The 25,518-nt window shown below is 36.8% G+C and overlaps 1 protein-coding gene across 6 annotated transcripts in view; it reads left to right on the top strand.

Annotated features, from left to right (window-relative positions):
• Sh3beta (SH3 domain binding glutamate rich protein Sh3beta) overlaps nucleotides 1-25,518 on the top strand; it is a 168,018-nt gene continuing 142,500 nt past the window's right edge. For all 6 annotated transcript variants that reach the window (XR_010953669.1, XM_067788915.1, XM_067788914.1 and 3 more), the window contains exon 1: nucleotides 1-370. Coding sequence is in view for 5 of the 6 variants with exons in the window: in XM_067788915.1 (XP_067645016.1) it covers nucleotides 326-370 (45 nt within the window). In the remaining variant the exon portion in view is untranslated. The remainder of the gene's footprint in view (nucleotides 371-25,518) is intronic.

The following is a 25,518-nucleotide window of genomic DNA, read 5'->3' as shown; positions in this document are numbered from 1 at the left end:
CATTATGGCGCTGTTAAATAAAGCAAATGAGTTTCAATCAGCTGACAAAAGACGTTCCATTAAATTTTGTAAAATTAGCGAGTTTTATATTTTACTTGGTGAGAGTGTTATTTTATTCACACTGCAGAAAATAAAAATTAACATAAAACATTAGCCTCGTTGCATTCTTGGACCTGAGTTAAGTTAAGCCGAAAAAAGTGGACAAGAGCGCTTTGAAAGTTAAGATAATAGCAACGACTGAAACTAAAGTTTAGAAAGGGGGACGTGGAAAAAATCTAAAAATATTTGCGATTGATTAGCTCAGCTTCCGACTCAAATAAGCAAAATGGTTTTGAAAGTATACATTAGCGGAATGTCCGGAAATAAAGAGGTATGTAGATATAGAAATTATAAATAATAGCTCTGGTTGCGCAGGTAGCATGAAATTTAACTATCATGGTATGCGGGTGGGGCTACTAACAATGGTACTTGAAATGGTTAAAGATGAAAGAACAGTGTTGTTTTGAGATTGCAAAAAATTGTATGGTACAAGTAGGTACATACAATGAATGTTTATATATACATATGTATATAAAGCTATAGGCGAATGTGTAATAAAATATTATATGAATCACTATGGTGGGCGAAAGATAGGAAATTTGCCGACTGTATATGTTATTACTCAAGTAGTGGCGGTTTGTCATCACACAATGATGTGTGGCATTGGCTACATATATTCAGAATGGTCTTACAAATTTGCCACCTGTTAAGCATTGCTATTAAATTATCAAAATCCAAACCAAAGAAATTCTCGTTTATGTGGATAGTACATTCATATGTAGGTGCAAATAACCACTTCTCGCATACATAAGTATGTAACTACGTGATGTACACAAACATGGATAATATAGAGACAAACTTTTTCCTGACACTTCCCATCTTAACTTTTGTTTTTACCCAAATACATAGATATATAGATAAATTATTGAGGATTGCACTGCGACCGTTGGTATTTTGTGCCCGCCTCTCTTTCACAGCATCTCATCCAAGCCAACTTCCGTGATGAACCCTATCAGTTCTCTTGGTTTGAGAGTTTGGATGTGGGAATACTTTGGCCATGGTGAGCCCATAAACTTAGCCCTACCTCTTGAGATTGCTTCACATTCCAGGAGAATATGGTCCGCCGTCTCCGATGTGTTATTCGATAGAATGCCCAGTTTCTGCATGTAGCTGTTCAGCCTACAATGTCCTGTAAGAATAGCGTTAGGGTTCTTTGGTTATCTTTTGGGAGGCCTATTATTGCCCTATAGCGGGTTGTGCTATAACCTCCTAACAGTAACTTAGATTGTCTCAAACCTGGCATATGGCGCCAGTGTTTTTCTCTCTTTTCCCTATCTTCTACTAATAAATGCCCCCTAATTTCCTGTGGACCCACTGGCAGGAACGGCTCGGAGCCGATGGGTGATGCCGTTGCTGCCGCTCTTGCCAGGTTGTGGGCCTGCTCATTACCCTCAAGTCCCCTGTGGCCTGGAACCCAGGCCAACAGTAATACGATGGCTGTTGTTGTTGTAGCAGTGCTTCCCCCATCCAATAGGTGCGACTGATCACAAATTGTCATCAATATCCTCTAACGGGAGTACAAGGAAACTTGCTGTTTCAACAAGTGGGACCATAAGGAGAGGGGTGTAGAGGCGTTGGTTCCACAATACAATTGAAGAGATGGTTGGTGTCATGTGGGGACACGTTACAAGCAGGACATATGTTTTGAATGTTGGGGTTGATTCTGGATAGGTAAGAGTTTAATCTGTTACAGTATCCAGATCGAAGTTGAGCTAGAGTGGCTCGCGTTTACCTAGGGAGTGTGCGTTTCTCTCCTGCAAGTTTTGGGTATTGTTCTTTGAGTACTGGATTCACCGGGCAATTCCAAGCATAAAGGTGCGATGCCTGTTTGTGGACTTCACTGAGGACCTGCTTGTGTTTTTTTGGCGTCATACGGCTGAGTTCTCAGGTGCCATATTTCCTCATAATGCTTACGGAGAAGACTCCTTAAGCCCCTGGGCGGTGTTGGCTCATCAATCAGATGTCTGTTGGGATGCTCAGGTTTCTGGGTATTCAACAGGAACTGTTTGGCTAGCATCTCATTTCTCTCCCTGATGGGGAGTATTCTCGCCTCATTATGTAGATGGTGTTCTGGGGACATAAGAAAACAAGCCGTGGCGGTTCTGAGAGCAGTATTTTGGCAGGCCTGCAGTTTCTTCCAGTGAGTAGTTTTTAGGCTTGCCGACCATATAGGGGACGCGTAGCATGCAATCGGTTGGCCAATTGCTTTGTAAGTGGTAATGAGCGTTTCTTTGTCTTTTCCCCAAGTACTGCCAGCAAGAGATTTGAGGATTTTATTACTGCTCTGAATTTTTGGTACAATTGTGGCTGCATGCTCACCAATATGTAGATCTTGATCAAACGTCACACCCAAGATTTTGGGGTGTAGGACAGTCGGTAGCGTAGTGCCATCGACGTGGATGTTCAAAGTGGACGACATTTGGGACGTCCATGTTGTAAATAAGGTCGCGGATGATTTAGTCGGTGATAATGCCAGGTTTCGCGAGGCGAAAAAACTGGAGAGATCAGGAGGGGTAGCCGTTTATTCTGTTGCAAAGCTCATCGATCTGTGGGCCTGGGCCTGTGGCCAATATTGTGCAGTCAACGGCGCAGTAAACGATAGTAACTCCTTCTGGTGGGGAAGGTAGCTTTGATATGTAGAAGTTAAACAAAAATGGGGATAGGACACCACCCTGTGGCACCCCTTTTTAACTCTTCTTGGTTTTCATGTTGCGTTTCTAAATTGCACCGATGCCTGCCGACCACTCAGATAATTTGCGGTCCACCTTTTAAAACTTGAGGGAAGGGTAGACCGTTCCAGGTCTTGCAGCAACGTTCCGTGGTTGCTATCAAAACTTTTGATAGGTCTAGGGGGGTTTGATTTAAATTAAATTAAATTTATTTATTAGGAATTTATCTGGGTGCTAACGACATTTAGAGCGGTGGTTGTGCTCTGAAGTTTTCTGAAGACATACTAATCACCTAATACGTTGGTGCTCCTAATTGGTTCCGCTTTTCTACGCACTCAAGGACCAATGCTGCCTTTATCTCGAACGCCGTTGCATAGAGTGCGGCCTGACTGTCACTGAATAGGTTCAGGTCCACGCACTGGCTTATGGCGAATATTTTTGCTTGAAAAATGCTCGGATATGCTCCTACAGGTACTGATATTTTTGTAGCTGTTGGATGTTCACCAGTCTACTTTCCTTCCATGTACTCTTGTCTCCCAATTCTACTTTATACCTTTTCTCAAAAGCTATATGCCTGAGGATTTCATCCATAGGAGTTGAGAGATTGGGATCTTCTCTCTCAGTTCCTTCATGTTCCTGTACGAGATAACTTTACCTTTGCAGAGCCCTCCTTGGCGATATTTAGGAGGGCTCGCTTGGCTGACTGCTCTATCCCTATGTGAAGCGGCTCTAGTTCCAAGATAGCTTCATGCGATATGGGGCATGTGCCCATAGCTCCCGTGATACACACACTCCAGTCTTTGAAGTTGCCAAATACATACTTATATTTGATATCCATTATTTGAAAACCGCAGTCAATGATCATGATTCACAATTCATGCATGCAGAATACGCACATACTTGTAGATATTTATAAATAAATATATATTAACATAAACATATAACCCTACATACATACATACATTAGGATTAACCATCCATGCCGAGATTTGGTGAAACTTTTAAGTAAAAATAGAACAAACATTAAGTACAAATAGAAAAAACAAGTTGTGGTCGGAGAAATATCTCCTTATCCTTAGCGAAAACTGTATAAGTAAGAGTTTTAAACCTATGTATTACAAATCTTGATCGAAGTTGAGTCAGAGTTTTGCAGGTCTCTCTGGGGAGTCTGCTTTCCTCCACTACAATATTTGGATATTGGGCTCTAAGGACAGAATTTAAAACTTACGTATTGAGTGTTGATGCGACTGATTAGTCTACAAATTTAACAATTATAAATAAAAAAAATAAATGTAAGGCGCGATAACCTCCAAAGAGATCTAAGGCCGCGCTCCTCTTGATTTCCCCTACAAATTGGCCGGATGGGACCTACATGTTTTATGCCGATTCCGAACGACATCTGCAAGGCAGACGAGTTTTCACTGAGAGCTTTTCATGGCAGAAATACACCCGGAGCGCTTGCCAAACACTGCCGAGGGACGACCCCGCTTAGAAAAATTTTCTTCTAATTGAAAAATCTTATTTCTAAAATTTTGATCTTGCTTTGCCCGGAGTTTGAACCCAGGGAATACGGTGTGGTAGGCGGAGCACGCTACCATCACACCACGGTTACCACACCTGAATTAATCACAATAAATATAATAACGGGTGGACTGTACAGAAGCATACAAAGTGAACGAAATTTATACTATAAAATATACAATATGTATATTAATAAACAGGTCGCTGATATCAAATCAAAAATACTTCTCAGTTGATATATTACCATAGTAGGTGTATAACTACTGTAATCCATTGCGTTATTTATTATGAGTTCATCGAGGAGAATGGGTGTAAACAATCCAAACAGTTTTTTGTTTTATTTGTAGCGCGTATATATTCAAGGAATTTCGTTTGAATCGTATGTAAAAGTTGTGCTGAGTCATTACGCTTATGGGCAAAAAAGTCTAATTTCAAGTACCAAACCACAGAAATCGCTCTAAATGGATTTAGATTAAAACCAGTTTGTGATCCAGAGTGCAGTGGCCGCAAAAAAGCACCTGAAAAATCTACATGGGATGAGTTCGTTTGGGTTGTAAACTTTTTTTAAGGAAACAGGAAGTTGGACCAACTGGTGCTACTTTTTCAACATCTGGGTGTGAACATAAGCCATCTGGACCGTTTTTCTGAGAACTTAGGCGATCGCAGTGAAGAGCAGGCGAGCGTTTTCACCAGGACCTGCGCACTATGGAAGAGCGATATCAAGGACACTGGAATGCGCATATGTTAGCTGATTACTGATGGAGCATTCAGATTATTGCTCCTAAATCAACTCATAAAATAAAATCTCTTTCAAAAAAATTTAAATCACTGTAATTGATAATAATAAATTTTTATTAAACAAAATATGTTGGTAAACTTTATTATTAAATATTTCTGAAACTAAAGCTCCTAGGAAAAAACGGCTTCAACATTTGAAATCAGGGTAAAGAGTACTTATGCAATTTATTTATTTATTAGCCTACAAATTTAACAATCAGACTAAATTTAGTTACTGATTTACTGTACAAATGCAAGGTGATACAAGGTGAACAAAATGTATATTATAAAGTATGTATGTATATTACTAAATCAGTTGTCGGGACGGACTGTGATGCCAAGCCACGGGAATTTATTATTAGTGCTGTCGGCATGGACATGATTTCAAGCAGCTGATGTATATTTAACACATAATAAGTAGGGCTGCGATGTGTGGGAGGTTGGAAGGACGTGATTCCAAGCCAACCGCCCAAAAGTACTGGAGCTGGCGATTAGAGTGGGAGGTTGGAAATGACGTGATTCCAAGCCACCCGCTCATATTATTGCGTATATAAAGTAGTCAGTAGATATTTTTTTATTACGAGGAGTGAGTCACACGTATCAATGTTTTTGCAGTGCTTATCGAAAACATGCATAAAATCCCATGCAACCTGTATCGGCTAGTCTTATTAGTGTTGTTGAAATGGATATGATTTCGAGCGCTTTCCAGGGCATTCGGTTCTATGTACCGGAACGGACTCGGGATTTTCCCGACCCGTGGCTGTAATTTCAGTGTAACCTCATTTAATTTGTTTCGTCTTCCAAATTGTCATCCTCCAGCGTATTCCTGTTGCGGGACTTCTCCATATTCTCCCGCTCCGAGAGGATGGTTGCATCCCACATTCGTCGACCCCGTCACTTTCACAAATATTTTGTGACACCTTGCTGATCATGCCATAGCCGCCATCACCCAACACTTACCCCCAGAGTATTGACGTCTTCCCCGTTGCACTTCAGAAACTGCAGTTAAACTGCCATGGGTTAACTGGGAAGATCACGGAGATTATCATTCGCATTCCTGCGATCGAAGAGACTTAACTCGATGCAAATTTAGAAATCAGCAACATCTACATCCCTCATGTTTTCTGTTACCCCAGTGGATACTGCCTTATTCAAAGGTTCATTTTATTCGTGTTTTTATTTTAAATAAGCAAAAAAATTATTTTTGTTTTTTCGTATTTGACATAACAATTTAGGTTGAAAACTATGCTCAAAAAAATCTAAATTTTTTCTTTTCACTGCCTTACCGACATTTTCCAGTGATTTAGGTTTTTCCTCAATTTAGGTCTTAATTTAGACAAACTCGCACACAGCCTTAATTCTGAATCTTTAATTGCATCTACTTCGAACGCACGAGACAATGTATCAGCTACAACATTTTCTTGTCCCCTAATATATCTAATATCCTTCGTGAATTGAGCAATGAATTCCATATGTCTAATTTGTCTTGGACTAAGTTCTGTTTTGGTTTGTGATCTGTGAAAACTGTAAATTGTCCTTCTAAAAGATAGCGAAAATGTTTTATATTCAAGTAAATAGCTAATAGTTTCCTGTCAAATGTACTACATTTATTTTCGGATGTAGACACTTTCATAGAAAATAATGCAAGTGGTTCTGATTTACTATTAAATGTTTGATGTATGACACCGCCAATTGCCGTATTAGATGCATCTACGTTTCAAGAGAGTTTTGCATCTTTGTTAAAGTGATTTAACAATATCGTAGATGCAAATCTGTCTTTAATGCATTCGAAGGCTTTATTAGATGTGTCCAGGGTCGAATTAACAGGTAGGCAGAAAAGGCAGTTGCCTGAGGCCCCCGACTTTAGGGGGCCCCCGAAAAATTAAAAAGACTTCTAAAATTTTCTTACAAAAATAAAATTCTAGAGAGTGAAAGAAAAATATAATCAGAACTGAAAATAAATTTTACTCAAATAAATAAAACTCAATTGACCGCATTCATAAGGCGACGACCGACGCACTAGACAAGCTTCCTAAAAAGGATATTTCCGACTCATTTGACAAATTGTATGAGCGTGCAAAGAAGTGTATCGAAGTGAAGGAGAGTATATTGAATAATAAAAAAGGTTTATAACTTTTCTTCAGTTGGAAGGTCATACTGGTGAAAGTCTAGCGAAGCAAACTTTAAAGTTTCTTACTGAAGACTGTGGTTTAGATATTCAAAATTGTAGAGAACACGCTAAACCGTGATATACTGTTCAACCCTCTGTTTCAAATATGATGTACCAGTTACTTGAAACTTGTTTGCAAAATTGTCTTGTGATCATTATTTTTATATGTATGCAATCAAATTTACTCTGTATAAATTCTTTTCTGTATATATTTTGTCTGCTATTAATTTGCTTTATTGTCAATTTCATAAATTATTATTTACTAGCTCCTTCATGAGTACATTTTAACACATTTACAACATTTTAACTTTTGCTTACTTCTAAGTTTTTAATTGAAATTGTCAAGCGTTTAATTAAATACTGTTTAAATATTACTTTAAAATTGATGACTGCTTATGTTGTTTATATCGTGTATTACATCTGTGAATTAAGTGTCGGTATATTTGGTCTGTATAATTGTTTAATTTGCAGACTGATAAATAAATAAATAAATAAATAAATAAATAAATAAATAAATAAATAAATAAAATAATATGACAACGGATTAAACATGTCCGGGAAGTATAAAGGTGTGCAAGCAAGAATATCGAGTTTGAATGAGAATGCGATCTATGTTCCCTGTTCCGCGCATTCCCTTAATTTGTTGGAGAGCATGCTGTGATGTGCTGTTTTTATGCAGTCGTTTTTTCGCCATTATGCTGACATTCACCCTTATCGCGAGTTTTATTTTCACCCGAAAATATTCACAGTTTTTGTTCACCCTATCGCAGAGGGTGGCGAAAAAATGTTTCGTGTTCGAAAAAGATTTCACCTTATCGGCAGCTCTTTATTCGGGCGAAATGAACACCCAAATTTGTTCACTTATATTTAACAGGCGAACGAGAGGAAAACAAAATTTAAGTAATTTTTTTTTTTTTTTGAAATTTGATACTCTATTATATTTTATTTTATTATTAGAAATAAATCAATAAATAATGCACAATCGGAAGCTGAGTGGAAGAAGTGAAATTCCTGTATTGCTGTAAATTCTATTTTTTATGACAACGTATCAGTTGGCCAAGTTATCCATTGTAGACAAAGCAACGGTTCCAAAATGTTGAGCACATCATTGAAACAAGATTGGCTGACCCACTTCATGGTCCTTTCCGACGCCTTTTCCCTATGCGAAAAAACGAAGACATGTACACAATTTTACAATTAGTGGAACTCCAAATTTTTGCTTCAATTGTGGCAAGGAGTGGTAAGAATAACTAGCAAATATTAGAATGCCGACTTGTTTAGCCTGTAATATTACTAATTGAAAAAAATTAACTTGTTATTCAAAAGTGCTGAAAATAGTAATTTTTAGCTTACAGTGAATCATTTAGCTCCAAAGGGTTAGAACTTTCCCTTAATTGCCTCCGAACCGCTTTCACATTTATGTATATTCTCCTCACGCTCAATCAATACCAACCTAAGTGCAATACTAAACATTATTTTTAAAATTTTTTATTTCTATTTTTTTTGTATTTTAAGGAAATATATGCTTGGTTACAAAATTTACACAATTGTAAGTAAATTATTTGTTCACTGCCAATTCGCAATAGAGCATCAGCTGTTTCGAAGTGAACTTTTGTTCGCCCGAAATTGCCGAAAGGCGGAAAAAGTTCACCCGAACAAAAGAAGTGAAGGCGAACACATTTCCGCTTTAAGGAGAAGAGGAAGAGCAAATGATTTTTCGAAATCAGCTCTTTGTACGGAATGTGTGAATATTGGAACAAAATAAATTAAAGAAAATTTGTAAAAAAAAACACTGAAAAACGTTTATATTTCATTATCCACGCCATTTTGTACAAAAAAAGCAATAGAATATATTGCCGCAGTGTTATATTTTTTTGAGTGAAGTGCTTTTATAATTGTAAGTGTGTTTTTGTCGTTCTTTTGGCCAGTTCCCTGCCGTGGTCACCAAGTTTTGTTAAAACGGATTCCTGCACGAATATAGTTGACATTTTCTGAATTTTATGGATGCTAATTTCATTGCACTGGCCTAAAATACTTTATGAAGATTTATTTATTCTTTCCGCAAGGATTGCTTACGTTTTCGCTTCACCTTCCTCTACTCCGGCAGCTTGCTTTGGCATATAACTGGACCCAACGAACAGACACAAATTATAGCGTTGTATTCTGCATGGGCGGTGCCCATTCTTTCTCTCATATTTGTATACTGCTTACGTTTGATGTAGCACTTCCAGTCTGTCCAAACCTGTAACCAAACGTTATATTAAAAATTTACTTTTAAGTAATACTTTACTTTTCTCCATGTATTACCATCTTTTGATGGTGGACCAAGTGCATTTAAAGCGCGTGCAACTTCCTCCCAAAGCGCCTGCACTTCTTCCTTCGGACGCCTGGTTAGTCCCTGTGCGATATCCCGCTTTGTTGCCATTCAATTAGCTAACATCCCATACTGCAATTGTGTTGTAGTTTTTGACCTGGAAACATATAAAAAACAATCACCGTCAAGCCTTTTACGTTTCTCAACAAGTTTTAGTTACATTTTTGTTAAAATTCTGTTATAAATGAATAAAAAAATAAAAAGAAAATATTTTTCCGCCAACAAATTTGCAACTTAGAAAAACGGAATTACGATCGGAATGCAGAGTAAACAAAATCGAACGATTCGAAGTTGGATCGAAAGAGATTGGAACACAAATTACCAAAGTTGCCAAATCGAAAAAATTCCAATCCAAGTCGAAATGCAGAATAGGGCTGATTGTCAACTACACACTGGGAAGCACATTCGAATGCGACGAATGCAGTTTACGATTCCTTTGATATCATATATGAGGCTCTAGAAATCATTGTTTATGATGAATCCAAAAATACTGATACTCGTTATGAGGCGATGTTCATCGCGAATAAAGTGCAAAAAATCGAATTTGGTTTCATGTTGATTTTATGGAACTCTATTTTGACTGCTATGCGTTCAGTGAGTAAGTGTGGTTTTTTGTACGGATTGTTAGAAGAGAGTTTAGTTTGATTCCGTGAAAAGTGCAATGATTTCGAGGAAAAAGCAAAACAATTGTTACCTATTGTACGTTATACAGAAATCGTAAAACGTATTCGTCGTAGAAAAAACCAACCTAATGACGGAAATGCTCCAGAAGTCCAGAAGTAGAATTTTCGCCTCGCGATGATTTTAGGACAAAAGGTTTCCTCGAAGTCATCGACAATCTTCACAGTGAAATCAAACGACGTGCGAAAGTGTATATGGAAGTTTCAGAGAGATTTGCATTTCTCATCAAATTTTCTCTAAGTGATAGAGACCACGAAGCTATAAATAACTTAGTTCGTTTTTATTCTAGAGATTTGGAAGAATTTTTCATTGAAATGAAACAATTCAAAAGTTTCGTGAACTCCAGATACACTGATGCACAAAAAACTCATACGTCATTTGTATAAGATTCTAATGGAAGATCAATTAGCCGATGTCTTTCTATATCACAGAAATAGTTCTTCGGATTTGTTTAACATTAATGATCACAATTTGGTCTGCCGAACGATCCTTCTCGCAATTAAAAAGAATCAAAGCTGCTGAAAGAGCTACAATGCGACAAGAGCGACTCGAGATGTTAGGTATACTTTGCATTGAGTCAGATTTATTGAACAAAACCGATATTGATAATATAATTGATGAATTTGCCGAAAACAAATGTAGAAAACGACATGTTTAAAATGTAGATAGTAATTTTATTGATATTATTACATTGTGAAAATAAAATTTTGAATTTCCCTACAAATCAACACAATATCAATACTCCTTCTGACTAAGAAATGAGTTATCATACAATTGAACAAAAGAAATAATCAAATATGAATACTTTTGATGATGAAAAACTGTATATAGTTTTTCAATCATATTTTGGAATCATATTGGAATCAAATGTGTTTACTTTAGGTGATCAAAAATTTTTAATCATTTTTCATTCAGCTTTCTCAACCTTTTATGACAATCTTTATTGACTGAATAATGAATTTTTTACTTGTTAAAATTTTACTTTTGATAGAAGATCTTATTTTTTCACACACACATTTTTTCAATCATGAAGTTCAGAAAAAATATATTAAAATTGTATTCTTCAAGACAAGAAATAATGTATATACTGCTCCTAACAAAAGATGTCCCCAACCATTCCTCCACCTTCGCTTCCCAGAAAATACAAATCCAACCATTAGACAATACAAAGGTTGTGAACTCTTTGAACCCCAGGTAAGTGAAACTCTTGACATATGTACCTGGATATGGCCTCAACATCCCGTACCTTATCGTATTTTAAGGTGTTGGCGATCATATCTGATGCTGGATGTTGTAGTCACAGGTGCATATTGGTCCAGTTTGCTTGCGAATTACCTATGGTTCAAATAGCTCACTTCCGCATCATTTCTTCCCCTGATGAAATAAGATTAGCATGTAGTATCTTATTTTGTATGAGATATGAAGAATAAATGCTTGATAATCGCATTCAAAAATGATTCAAAAATCTCAACCAAAATGATTGAAATATGTTCACGAATATGATCAGAAAATGACTGTGAAAAGCATTCAAATATTACTCTAAAACAATTACAGCCCAATTTTACAATGATATCAGATATGAAGAAAAAGCGTTTCGAAATATGAATCATAAATGATTATTCAAAAATAATCACATTTATGGTACATTTGTCTCCCGACGATGCGTTAATTTTCGACCAGAAAATGCTTTTAAATTTGAACGTTTTTAATCATTTTGGGGTATGATATTTGAATATTTTTTGATCAAAATTTTTTTTTTTTTTTGTATTTTTTAATCGAAAAAAGAAAGGAACGGACGTGAAAAAAAGGGCCCCAAATTGATGGTTGCCTAGGACCCCGTAGCAGAGATGTTATGTCCTAAAAAATCAACTTTAGTAACGCCAAAAGTACATTTGCTTGGCTTAATATTCAAACCGTACTCTGTAAGACGTTGAAAAAGTACTCGAAGATCTTCAAAATGTTCCTCGTTTTCACTCGCGACTAAGAGATCACGATATATGTAAAAACAAAATCTAAACCATTGACTACTTCATTAATGAATCGTTGTAAAGTTTGTGCCGAATTTCTAAGACCGAAAGGCATTCGTACAAATTCGAACATACCAAAAGGTGTCGTAATAGCAGTTTTATAGATATCCTCTTCTGCCATTGGAATTTAGTGATAAGCTCTTACCAAATCTAATTTCGAAAATATGGTCTTATTCCTGAGATTCATGTTGAAATCATGAACATGAGGCAAAGGGTAACGATCTGGCACAGTAACAACATGTAATATTCGAAAGTCGCCACAAGGACACCAGTCCTTTAATTCCTTTTTAGGTACAAGATGGAGTGGACATGCCACAGATGAATTTGAAGAGCTACATATCCCTGTCTTTACCAAAAAATCGAGCTCGGTTTTAGCTACTTTGCATTTAATAGGATCTAAACGCCTTGGTTTAGAGTATGAAAGATTTCCTTCAATAACTAGCCTATGAACTGTTCAATGTTTAACTGTTTGCGAATCATCTGGTTCAGCAAACAGTGAAGGAAACTCTTTTAACAACTTAGTATTTTTGTTATCAACAACAAAAAGTTGTGAAAGCGAAATATTACAGCGCATGAAATTGTATTAACTGAAACTCGCGACGTAAACCCAAATTGATGTTTAAAAGTTTTCTACCATACGCTAAAATCGTTGAACCGTTAGCTGCAGTAAGAATTAAATCTGACGAACGTTTTGTGAAAGGAAATTTTGTCACTGGAAGCACCGATATTTCCGCCCCACTGTCAATTAAAAAATTCAATTTGTTTTCATGACTTCGGGTTTTGGGCCCTTTCGCTCTGCTGCAACCTCGCAGTTGACAATCCACTCATTGACCGACTGACGGCCACCAACCCAATAGAATCTCAGCTTAACCTTCTCGAGCGTCTTCGTGATTCCCAGATAACCTCCACTTGGACCATTCTGTAGCTCGCTGAGAACGTCAGGAACCTGGGAACAACTATCAGTTTCTTACATTGACCATCCTCAAGCAACCGGATATCAGTTCTAAACTGTTCCACTGTGCCCAATATGACTTCGCAATAGGACTCTCTGCTGACATCTCCTCTCTATTTGGTCTTTCGTTTTGTTCGAGCCCTTGCATAACATGTGACAGATCTGTGTCCTCTAGCTGACACTTCCTTACTTGTTCCTTGTCCCATTCATCCGTACATGTTATAGTCATAGCCGGACATCTATAATGTCTTCCTTAGCCTCAGCTTTTGAACAGTGTTTGCATTCCAAACTACATGGTCTTCGTGACATTGCATCAGCATTTCCATGGGTACTACCTTTACGATGCTCAATGGAAAAGTCATTACGCTGAGTCATTACGCTTATGAGCAAAAAAGTCTAATTTGAAGTACCAAACCACAGAAATCGCTCTAAATGGATTTAGATTAAAACCAATTTGTGATCCAGAGTGCAGTGGCCGCATAAAAGCACCTGAAAAATCTACATGGGATGAGTTCGTTTGGGTTGTAAACTTTTTTTAAGGAAACAGGAAGTTAGACCAACTGGTGCTACTTTTTCAACATCTGGTTGTGAACATAAGCCATCTGGACCGTTTTTCTGAGAACTTAGGCGATCGCAGTGAAGAGCAGGCGAGCGTTTTCACCAGGACCTGCGCACTATGGAAGAGCGATATCAAGGACACTGGAATGCGCATATGTTAGCTGATTACTGATGGAGCATTCAGAGTATTGCTCCTAAATCAACTCATAAAATAAAATCTCTTTCAAAAAAATTGAAATCACTGTAATTGATAATAATAAATTTTTATTAAACAAAATATTTTGGTAAACTTTATTATTAAATATTTCTGAAACTAAAGCTCCTAGGAAAAAACGGCTTCAACATTTGAAATCAGGGTAAAGAGTACTTATGCAATTTATTTATTTATTAGCCTACAAATTTAACAATCAGACTAAATTTAGTTACTGATTTACTGTACAAATGTAAGGTGATACAAGGTGAACAAAATGTGTATTATAAAGTATGTATGTATATTACTAAATCAGTTGTCGGGACGGACTGTGATGCCAAGCCACGGGAATTTATTATTAGTGCTGTCGGCATGGACATGATTTCAAGCAGCTGATGTATATTTAACACACAATAAGTAGGGCTGCGATGTGTGGGAGGTTGGAAGGACGTGATTCCAAGCCAACCGCCCAAAAGTACTGGACCTGGCGATTAGAGTGGGAGGTTGGAAATTACGTGATTCCAAGCCACCCGCTCAAATTATTGCGTATATAAAGTAGTCAGTAGATATTTTTTTATTACGAGGAGTGAGTTACATGTATCAATGTTTTTGCAGTGCTTATCGAAAACATGCATAAAATCCCATGCAACCTGTATCGGCTAGTCTTATTAGTGCTGTTGAAATGGATATGATTTCGAGCGCTTTCCAGGGCACTCGGTTCTATGTACCGGAACGGACTCGGGATTTTCCCGACCCGTGGCTGTCATTTCAGTGTAACCTCATTTAATTTGTTTCGTCTTCCAAATTGTCATCCTCCAGCGTATTCCTGTTGCGGGACTTCTCCATATTCTCCCGCTCCGAGAGGATGGTTGCATCCCACATTCGTCGACCCCGTCACTTTCACAAATATTTTGTGACACCTTGCTGATCATGCCATAGCCGCCATCACCCAACACTTACCCCCAGAGTATTGACGTCTTCCCCGTTGCACTTCAGAAACTGCAGTTAAACTGCCATGGGTTAACTGGGAAGATCACGGAGATTATCATTCGCATCCCTGCGATCGAAGAGACTTAACTCCATGCAAATTTAGAAATCAGCAACATCTACATCCCTCATGTTTTCTGTTACCCCAGTGGATACTGCCTTGTTCAAAGGTTCATTTTATTCGTGTTTTTATTTTAAATAAGCAAAAAATTTATTTTTGTTTTTTCGTATTTGACATAACAATTTAGGTTGAAAACTATGCTCAAAAAAATCTAAATTTTTTCTTTTCACTGCCTTACCGACATTTTCCAGTGATTTAGGTTTTTCCTCAATTTAGGTCTTAATTTAGACAAACTCGCACACAGCCTTAATTCTGAATCTTTAATTGCATCTACTTCGAACGCACGAGACAATGTATCAGCTACAACATTTTCTTGTCCCCTAATATATCTAATATCCTTCGTGAATTGAGCAATGAATTCCATATGTCTAATTTGTCTTGGACTAAGTTCTGTTTTGGTTTGTGATCTGTGAAAACTGTAAATTGTCCTTCTAAAAGATAGCGAAAATGTTTTATATTCAAGTAAATAGCTAATAGTTTCCTGTCAAATGTACTACATTTATTTTCGGATGTAGACAGTTTCATAGAAAATAATGCAAGTGGTTCTGATTTACTATTAAATTTTTGATGTATGACACCGCCAATTGCCGTATTAGATGCATCTACGTTTCAAGAGAGTTTTGCATCTTTGTTAAAGTGATTTAACAATATCGTAGATGCAAATCTGTCTTTAATGCATTCGAAGGCTTTTGCCTGAGGCCCCCCGACTTTAGGGGGCCCCCGAAAAATTAAAAAGACTTCTAAAATTTTCTTACAAAAATAAAATTCTAGAGAGTGAAAGAAAAATATAATCAGAACTGAAAATAAATTTTACTCAAATAAATAAAACTCAATTGACCGCATTCAAAAGGCGACGACCGACGCACTAGACAAGCTTCCTAAAAAGGATATTTCCGACTCATTTGACAAATTGTATGAGCGTGCAAAGAAGTGTATCGAAGTGAAGGAGAGTATATTGAATAATAAAAAAGGTTTATAACTTTTCTTCAGTTGGAAGGTCATACTGGTGAAAGTCTAGCGAAGCAAACTTTAAAGTTTCTTACTGAAGACTGTGGTTTAGATATTCAAAATTGTAGAGAACACGCTAAACCGTGATATACTGTTCAACCCTCTGTTTCAAATATGAAGTACCAGTTACTTGAAACTTGTTTGCAAAATTGTCTTGTGACCATTATTTTTATATGTATGCAATCAAATTTACTCTGTATAAATTCTTTTCTGTATATATTTTATCTGCTATTAATTTGCTTTATTGTCAATTTCATAAATTATTATTTACTAGCTCCTTCATGAGTACATTTTAACACATTTACAACATTTTAACTTTTGCTTACTTCTAAGTTTTTAATTGAAATTGTCAAGCGTTTAATTAAATACTGTTTAAATATTACTTTAAAATTGATGACTGCTTATGTTGTTTATATCGTGTATTACATCTGTGAATTAAGTGTCGGTATATTTGGTCTGTATAATTGTTTAATTTGCAGACTGATAAATAAATAAATAAATAAATAAATAATAAATAAATAAATAAATAAAATAATATGACAACGGATTAAACATGTCCGGGAAGTATAAAGGTGTGCAAGCAAGAATATCGAGTTTGAATGAGAATGCGATCTATGTTCCCTGTTCCGCGCATTCCCTTAATTTGTTGGAGAGCATGCTGTGATGTGCTGTTTTTATGCAGTCGTTTTTTCGCCATTATGCTGACATTCACCCTTATCGCGAGTTTTATTTTCACCCGAAAATATTCACAGTTTTTGTTCACCCTATCGCAGAGGGTGGCGAAAAAATGTTTCGTGTTCGAAAAAGATTTCACCTTATCGGCAGCTCTTTATTCGGGCGAAATGAACACCCAAATTTGTTCACTTATATTTAACAGGCGAACGAGAGGAAAACAAAATTTAAGTAATTTTTTTTTTTTTTTTTTGAAATTTGATACTCTATTATATGTTATTTTATTATTAGAAATAAATCAATAAATAATGCACAATTGGAAGCTGAGTGGAAGAAGTGAAATTCCTGTATTGCTGTAAATTCTATTTTTTATGACAACGTATCAGTTGGCCAAGTTATCCATTGTAGACAAAGCAACGGTTCCAAAATGTAAAGCACATCACTGAAACAAGATTGGCTGACCCACTTCATGGTCCTTTCCGACGCCTTTTCCCTATGCGAAAAAACGAAGACATGTACACAATTTTACAATTAGTGGAACTCCAAATTTTTGCTTCAATTGTGGCAAGGAGTGGTAAGAATAACTAGCAAATATTAGAATGCCGACTTGTTTAGCCTGTAATATTGGCGAAAACTAATTGAAAAAAATTAACTTGTTATTCAAAAGTGCTGAAAATAGTAATTTTTAGCTTACAGTGAATCATTTAGCTCCAAAGGGTTAGAACTTTCCCTTAATTGCCTCCGAACCGCTTTCACATTTATGTATATTCTCCTCACGCTCAATCAATACCAACCTAAGTGCAATACTAAACATTATTTTTAAAATTTTTTATATCTATTTTTTTTGTATTTTAAGGAAATATATGCTTGGTTACAAAATTTACACAATTGTAAGTAAATTATTTGTTCACTGCCAATTCGCAATAGAGCATCAGCTGTTTCGAAGTGAACTTTTGTTCGCCCGAAATTGCCGAGAGGCGGAAAAAGTTCACCCGAACAAAAGAAGTGAAGGCGAACACATTTCCGCGTGAACTTCGCGATAAGGGTGATTATATAATTTTTTTTCCGCATCCACCTATCATTGGGGCGTATTAAAAAATAAAATAAACAATGAGAAAACCCTGAAGACATTCACCCCTATTCTGCATTTCGATTACGTTCCCGTTCTACGCTCCGCTTTAAGGAGAAGAGGAAGAGCAAATGATTTTTCGAAATCAGCTCTTTGTACGGAATGTGTGAACATTGGAACAAAATAAATTAAAGAAAATTTGTAAAAAAAACACTCAAAAACGTTTATATTTCATTATCCACGCCATTTTGTACAAAAAAAGCAATAGAATATATTGCCTCAGTGTTATATTTTTTTGAGTAAAGTGCTTTTATAATTGTAAGTGTGTTTTTGTCGTTCTTTTGGCCAGTTCCCTGCCGTGGCCACCAAGTTTTGTTAAAACGGATTCCTGCACGAATATAGTTGACATTTTCTGAATTTTATGGATGCTAATTTCATTGCACTGACCTAAAATACTTTATGAAGATTTATTTATTCTTTCCGCAAGGATTGTTTACGTTTTCGCTTCACCTTCCTCTACTCCGGCAGCTTGCTTTGGCATATAACTGGACCCAACGAACATACACAAATTATAGCGTTGTATTCTGCATGGGCGGTGCCCATTCTTTCTCTCATATTTGTATACTGCTTACGTTTGATGTAGCACTTCCAGTCTGTCCAAACCTGTAACCAAACGTTATATTAAAAATTTACTTTTAAGTAATACTTTACTTTTCTCCATGTATTATCATCTTTTGATGGTGGACCAAGTGCATTTAAAGCGCGTGCAACTTCCTCCCAAAGCGCCTGCACTTCTTCCTTCGGACGCCTGGTTAGTCCCTGTGCGATATCCCGCTTTGTTGCCATTCAATTAGCTAACATCCCATACTGCAATTGTGTTGTAGTTTTTGACCTGGAAACATATAAAAAACAATCACCGTCAAGCCTTTTACGTTTCTCAACAAGTTTTAGTTACATTTTTGTTAAAATTCTGTTATAAATGAATAAAAAAATAAAAAGAAAATAAGATCGCGGGTTCGAATCGAGCTCAAGGCCTAACAATAATTTTTTATCATTATTATTGTTATGATTTTTTCTTTCTTCTATTCTAATTTAAAAATTTTTTCAATTAAGAAAAAATTTATCATAACAATAATAATGATAAAAAATTATTGTTAGGCCTTGAGCTCGATTCGAACCCGCGATCTTAAAATCAGTAGGCCGATATAACAACAAAAATTGTAAAAAGAAAATATTTTTCCGCCAACAAATTTGCAACTTAGAAAAACGGAATTACGATCGGAATGCAGAGTAAACAAAATCGAACGATTCGAAGTTGGATCGAAAGAGATTGGAACACAAATTACCAAAGTTGCCAAATCGAAAAAATTCCAATCCAAGTCGAAATGCAGAATAGGGCTGATTGTCAACTACACACTGGGAAGCACATTCGAATGCGACGAATGCAGTTTACGATTCCTTTGATATCATATATGAGGCTCTAGAAATCATTGTTTATGATGAATCCAAAAATACTGATACTCGTTATGAGGCGATGTTCATCGCGAATAAAGTGCAAAAAATCGAATTTGGTTTCATGTTGATTTTATGGAACTCTATTTTGACTGCTATGCGTTCAGTGAGTAAGTGTGGTTTTTTGTACGGATTGTTAGAAGAGAGTTTAGTTTGATTCCGTGAAAAGTGCAATGATTTCGAGGAAAAAACAAAACAATTGTTACCTATTGTACGTTATACAGAAATCGTAAAACGTATTCGTCGTAGAAAAAACCAACCTAATGACGGAAATGCTCCAGAAGTCCAGAAGTAGAATTTTCGCCTCGCGATGATTTTAGGACAAAAGGTTTCCTCGAAATCATCGACAATCTTCACAGTGAAATCAAACGACGTGCGAAAGTGTATATGGAAGTTTCAGAGAGATTTGCATTTCTTATCAAATTTTCTCTAAGTCATAGAGACCACGAAGCTATAAATAACTTAGTTCGTTTTTATTCTAGAGATTTGGAAGAATTTTTCATTGAAATGAAACAATTCAAAAGTTTCGTGAACTCCAGATACACTGATGCACAAAAAACTCATACGTCATTTGTATAAGATTCTAATGGAAGATCAATTAGCCGATGTCTTTCTATATCACAGAAATAGTTCTTCGGATTTGTTTAACATTAATGATCACAAATTGTTCTGCCGAACGATCCTTCTCGCAATTAAAAAGAATCAAAGCTGCTGAAAGAGCTACAATGCGACAAGAGCGACTCGAGATGTTAGGTATACTTTGCATTGAGTCAGATTTATTGAACAAAACTGATATTGATAATATAATTGATGAATTTGCCGAAAACAAATGTAGAAAACGACATGTTTAAAATGTAGATAGTAATTTTATTGATATTATTACATTGTGAAAATAAAATTTTGAATTTCCCTACAAATCAACACAATATCAATACTCCTTCTGACTAAGAAATGAGTTATCATACAATTGAACAAAAGAAATAATCAAATATGAATACTTTTGATGATGAAAAACTGTATATAGTTTTTCAATCATATTTTGGAATCATATTGGAATCAAATGTGTTTACTTTAGGTGATCAAAAATTTTTAATCATTTTTCATTCAGGTTGAGAAACCTTTTATGACAATCTTTATTGACTGAATAATGAATTTTTTACTTGTTAAAATTTTACTTTTGATTGAAGATCTTATTTTTTCACACACACATTTTTTCAATCATGAAGTTCAGAAAAAATATATTAAAATTGTATTCTTCAAGACAAGAAATAATGTATATACTGCTCCTAACAAAAGATGTCCCCAACCATTCCTCCACCTTCGCTTCCCAGAAAATACAAATCCAACCATTAGAAAATACAAAGGATGTGAACTATTTGAACCCCAGGTAAGTGAAACTCTTGACATATGTACCTGGATATGGCCTCAACATCCCGTACCTTATCGCATTTTAAGGTGTTGACGATCATATCTGATGCTGGATGTTGTAGTCACAGGTGCATATTGGTCCAGTTTGCTTGCGAATTACCTATGGTTCAAATAGCTCACTTCCGCATCATTTCTTCCCCTGATGAAATAAGATTAGCATGTAGTATCTTATTTTGTATGAGATATGAAGAATAAATGCTTGATAATCGCATTCAAAAATGATTCAAAAATCTCAACCAAAATGATTGAAATATGTTCACGAATATGATCAGAAAATGACTGTGAAAAGCATTCAAATATTACTCTAAAACAATTACAGCCCAATTTTACAATGATATCAGATATGAAGAAAAAGCGTTTCGAAATATGAATCATAAATGATTATTCAAAAATAATCACATTTATGGTACATTTGTCTCCCGACGATGCGTTAATTTTCGACCAGAAAATGCTTTTAAATTTGAACGTTTTTAATCATTTTGGGGTATGATATTTGAATATTTTTTGATCAAAAATTTTTTTTTTTTTTGTATTTTTTAATCGAAAAAAGGAACGGACGTGAAAAAAAGGACTCGCGACTAAGAGATCATCGATATATGTAAAAACCAAATCTAAACCATTGACTACTTCATTAATCGTTGAAAAGTTTGTGCCGAATTTCTAAGACCGAAAGGCATTCGTACAAATTCGAACATACCAAAAGGTGTCGTAATAGCAGTTTTATAGATATCCTCTTCTGCCATTGGAATTTGGTGATAAGCTCTTACCAAATCTAATTTCGAAAATATGGTCTTATTTCTGAGATTCATGTTGAAATCATGAACATGAGGCAAAGGGTAACGATCTGGCACAGTAACAACATGTAATATTCGAAAGTCGCCACAAGGACACCAGTCCTTTAATTCCTTTTTAGGTACAAGATGGAGTGGACATGCCACAGATGAATTTGAAGAGCTACATATCCCTGTCTTTACCAAAAAATCGAGCTCGGTTTTAGCTACTTTGCATTTAATAGGATCTAAACGCCTTGGTTTAGAGTATGAAAGATTTCCTTCAGTAACTAGCCTATGAACTGTTCAATGTTTAACTGGTTGCGAATCATCTGGTTCAGCAAACAGTGAAGGAAACTCTTTTAACAACTTAGTATTTTTGTTATCAACAACAAAAAGTTGTGAAAGCGAAATATTACAGCGCATGAAATTGTAGTAACTGAAATATTTGTTACTGGTTCAATCAAACGTTTTCATCAGATGTCAATTAAAGACCATGTTTAGATAAAAAATCAGCACCATTAATTGGTTTCGCTATATCAGCTATCAAAAACGTAAACGGAAACTCGCGACGTAAACCCAAATTGATGTTTAAAAGTTTTCTACCATACGCTAAAATCGTTGAACCGTTAGCTGCAGTAAGAATTAAATCTGACGAACGTTTTGTGAAAGGAAATTTTGTCACTGGAAGCACCGATATTTCCGCCCCACTGTCAATTAAAAAATTCAATTTGTTTTCATGACTTCGGGTTTTGGGCCCTTTCGCTCTGCTGCAACCTCGCCGTTGACAATCCACTCATTGACCGACTGACGGCCACCAACCCAATAGAATCTCTGCTTAACCTTCTCGAGCGTCTTCGTGATTCCCAGATAACCTCCACTTGGACCATTCTGTAGCTCGCTGAGAACGTCAGGAACCTGGGAACAACTATCAGTTTCTTACATTGACCATCCTCAAGCAACCGGATATCAGTTCTAAACTGTTCCACTGTGCCCAATATGACTTCGCAATAGGACTCTCTGCTGACATCTCCTCTCTATTTGGTCTTTCGTTTTGTTCGAGCCCTTGCATAACATGTGACAGATCTGTGTCTTCTAGCTGACACTTCCTTACTTGTTCCTTGTCCCATTCATCCGTACATGTTATAGTCATAGCCGGACATCTATAATGTCTTCCTTAGCCTCAGCTTTTGAACAGTGTTTGCATTCCAAACTACATGGTATTCGTGACATTGCATCAGCATTTCCATGGGTACTACCTTTACGATGCTCAATGGAAAAGTCATAGCTTTGTAGTCACTCGATCCACCGTGTTAATTGGATTACGAAACTGCAGGCGCCATTTCAATGCTGTGTGATCTGTCCTGACGCGGAATCGCTGCCGTACAGGTATCTCTACCAATGTCAACAGCTCTCTCCGTGTAACGCAATAGTTCGTCTCTGGTTTTCCAATTGATCGGCTGTAATATGCAACTACCTTCTCCTGTCCATCGACCAGTTGTGATAGAACGCCTCCTATAGCATATCCACTTGCATCTGTATCTAGAATAAACGTTGCTCCTGGAATCGGATATGCCAACATTGGGGCAGTGCACAAACGCTCTTTCAATGTTTGAAAAGACACTTCCTGCTTCTTCTTCCATTCAAAAGCTTTATTTTTTCTTGTAAGCTCGTGGAGACTATGGGCTACGCTGGCAAAATTTGGTACAAATCGGCGGTAATATGTGCACAGCCCAAGGAAACTTCTTAACTCATGAAGATTCTGTGGTCTTGGGCAATCCTTTACTCCTTCTATCTTTTCATTCGCGGTGCAGTTACCCTCCGTCGTTACTTTATCAAGTAACTAACTTGCTTCTTGCACAGAGAACACTTCTTGGGACTAAGTTTCAGACCAGCACCAGCTATTCTTTGGAAAACCTCCTCCAAGTTCTTCAGATGTTCTTCGAAGTTCTTTCCCAATACGATGATGTCGTCTAGGTACACTGAGCATGCTTTCTAATGTAGTCCTTTCAGTACCTTATCCATGAGTTTCAAAGGTAGCTAGTGCATTACATAGTCCAAACGGCATTACTGTAAACTGCAAAAGACCATCTCCGACACTGAAGGCTGTTTTCTCCTTGTCTTCCTCCTTCACCTCCACTTGCCAGTATCCACTTTTTAAGTCCAGTGTGGAAAACCATTTTGTACCAGATAGCGAGTCCAATTCTTGGCAATGGGTAGCTATCCCTTTTCGTGACGTCGTTCAACTTGCGGTAGTTCACGCAAAACCTAATTTTTCCATCCTTCTTCTTTACGAGTACTACCGGTGAGCTCCGTGGACTGGCTGATGGTTCGATGACGCCGCTGTCGCTCATTTCTTGTATGATTTGACTCACAACTTCCCGCTTCGCCAGTGGAACACCACGAGGAGCTTGCCGGATCGGCCTCGCATCTCCAGTGTCAATTTGATGTTTCACAACGTTGGTGCGGCCTGGTTTGGAACCATCCTGGTCAAATATGCCTCCGTCCATGCCATGATGTCATCTGAAAGATCAATCGTGCTAATCAAAACGTTTTCCTGGAGCTGTTCACAATTGATTACTACTTCAGCCTCGATTCCTTCCAATTCCAAAGCTTCCCTTAGTCGTGCCTGAAATTCGGATTTATTGCCGGTTGTATTCAGTCCACGGCTCTCCAACTCCTTCTTCAGTTACTGGATCTTCAATTCACTCAACTTTGCCATGCCCTTGTTGTGCTCTGCAACTCTGGAATTTATTCATGAGTTCCTCTTCTGACACCAATTGCAACGAATTTAGAGAAATTCTGCTTATTTGGAACCTTCTGCTAACGTTCGAATCGCTAAATTGTCGAATAAATAGCTCCAATATTCAGTAATGCAAAATGGTCTTTATTAGACTACTTGAGAGTACTTCACAATAACTCTTATACTTCACAACTAATTCCGTGTTTAAATCAAACTGATTAGTCATTCCTCAGCTTGCGCTGATTTTATACTCTCTGTTGCCTTGTCCGAATATTTCTCCAAAGGTCTAGACATTTAACCTTCTAGAATCTCCTACTTGGTTACCAGCTATATGCGTGTGTATGTGTGAGAACCAACTTCGGCTAATGACTACATGTGTGTGTGTGAGTTATTCTTCGTCGCCTTTTATGTACGGGTATAAATGGATTAAATTCATGTGTTCATGTACACAAGAGTGTCAGCTTGCTTTATTGTTGTTGTGCCTTTATTTACTAACAGCTTAGTGATGCTAAAATTCGCCACAACATTTACAGTAACATCAATTGTGGGCACTTATTCTTCTTACACAAGAGTAGAGTCTTACATTTATTATATGCAAGGGATGCCCCTGAAGCTTCTGACCAATTGGAAATTGCTGTGAGAATTTGATTGAAATCTTCTCTAACCAGTGTAGCATTATACGTCATACCCACTGTAATGTAGCATTATGCTTCATACTCACTGTAACACACTTGCAATAATACGCATCATGAACTCCAAGTTTGTTTTCAAGTTTAAAGTCGCGATAATAAATAAATAAAGCAGGATTCGCCTGTAAAATCCTGCCAGTTCAACATTAAGGCAAAAGTTGCTGCCCAGGATATCCAAAAGGATTTCATTAAAATAAATCCCAACAGTATGGAGCAGAATATATTACCACAAAATTTGAGTCACCACCAGAGCGATATGTAAGACCAAGGCTCCACATCAAGCAACCGATTTGGATTTAAAAAAAAACGAACAAAGGCAAAATAAGATAATAATCCAGAACAAAAAGGCATACTTCATGGCAAACAGCAAACCGCAATTACCACGCATAAAACAGGGTGGAATAAACATAATATCTAACTGACGACCAGAGATCAAATATAGCAAACCAGCAGGACCAGATGAGCAGTACGATTGGCAACAAGATTGGCAACGATTTTTAC

The sequence above is a fragment of the Eurosta solidaginis genome, chromosome 5 (assembly GCF_040869045.1).
Source record: "Eurosta solidaginis isolate ZX-2024a chromosome 5, ASM4086904v1, whole genome shotgun sequence".
In the NCBI taxonomy this organism is placed as follows: Eukaryota; Metazoa; Arthropoda; class Insecta; order Diptera; family Tephritidae; genus Eurosta; species Eurosta solidaginis.
The sequence above is the reverse complement of the archived record's forward strand: the minus strand, read 5'-3'. Positions and strand labels throughout refer to the sequence as shown.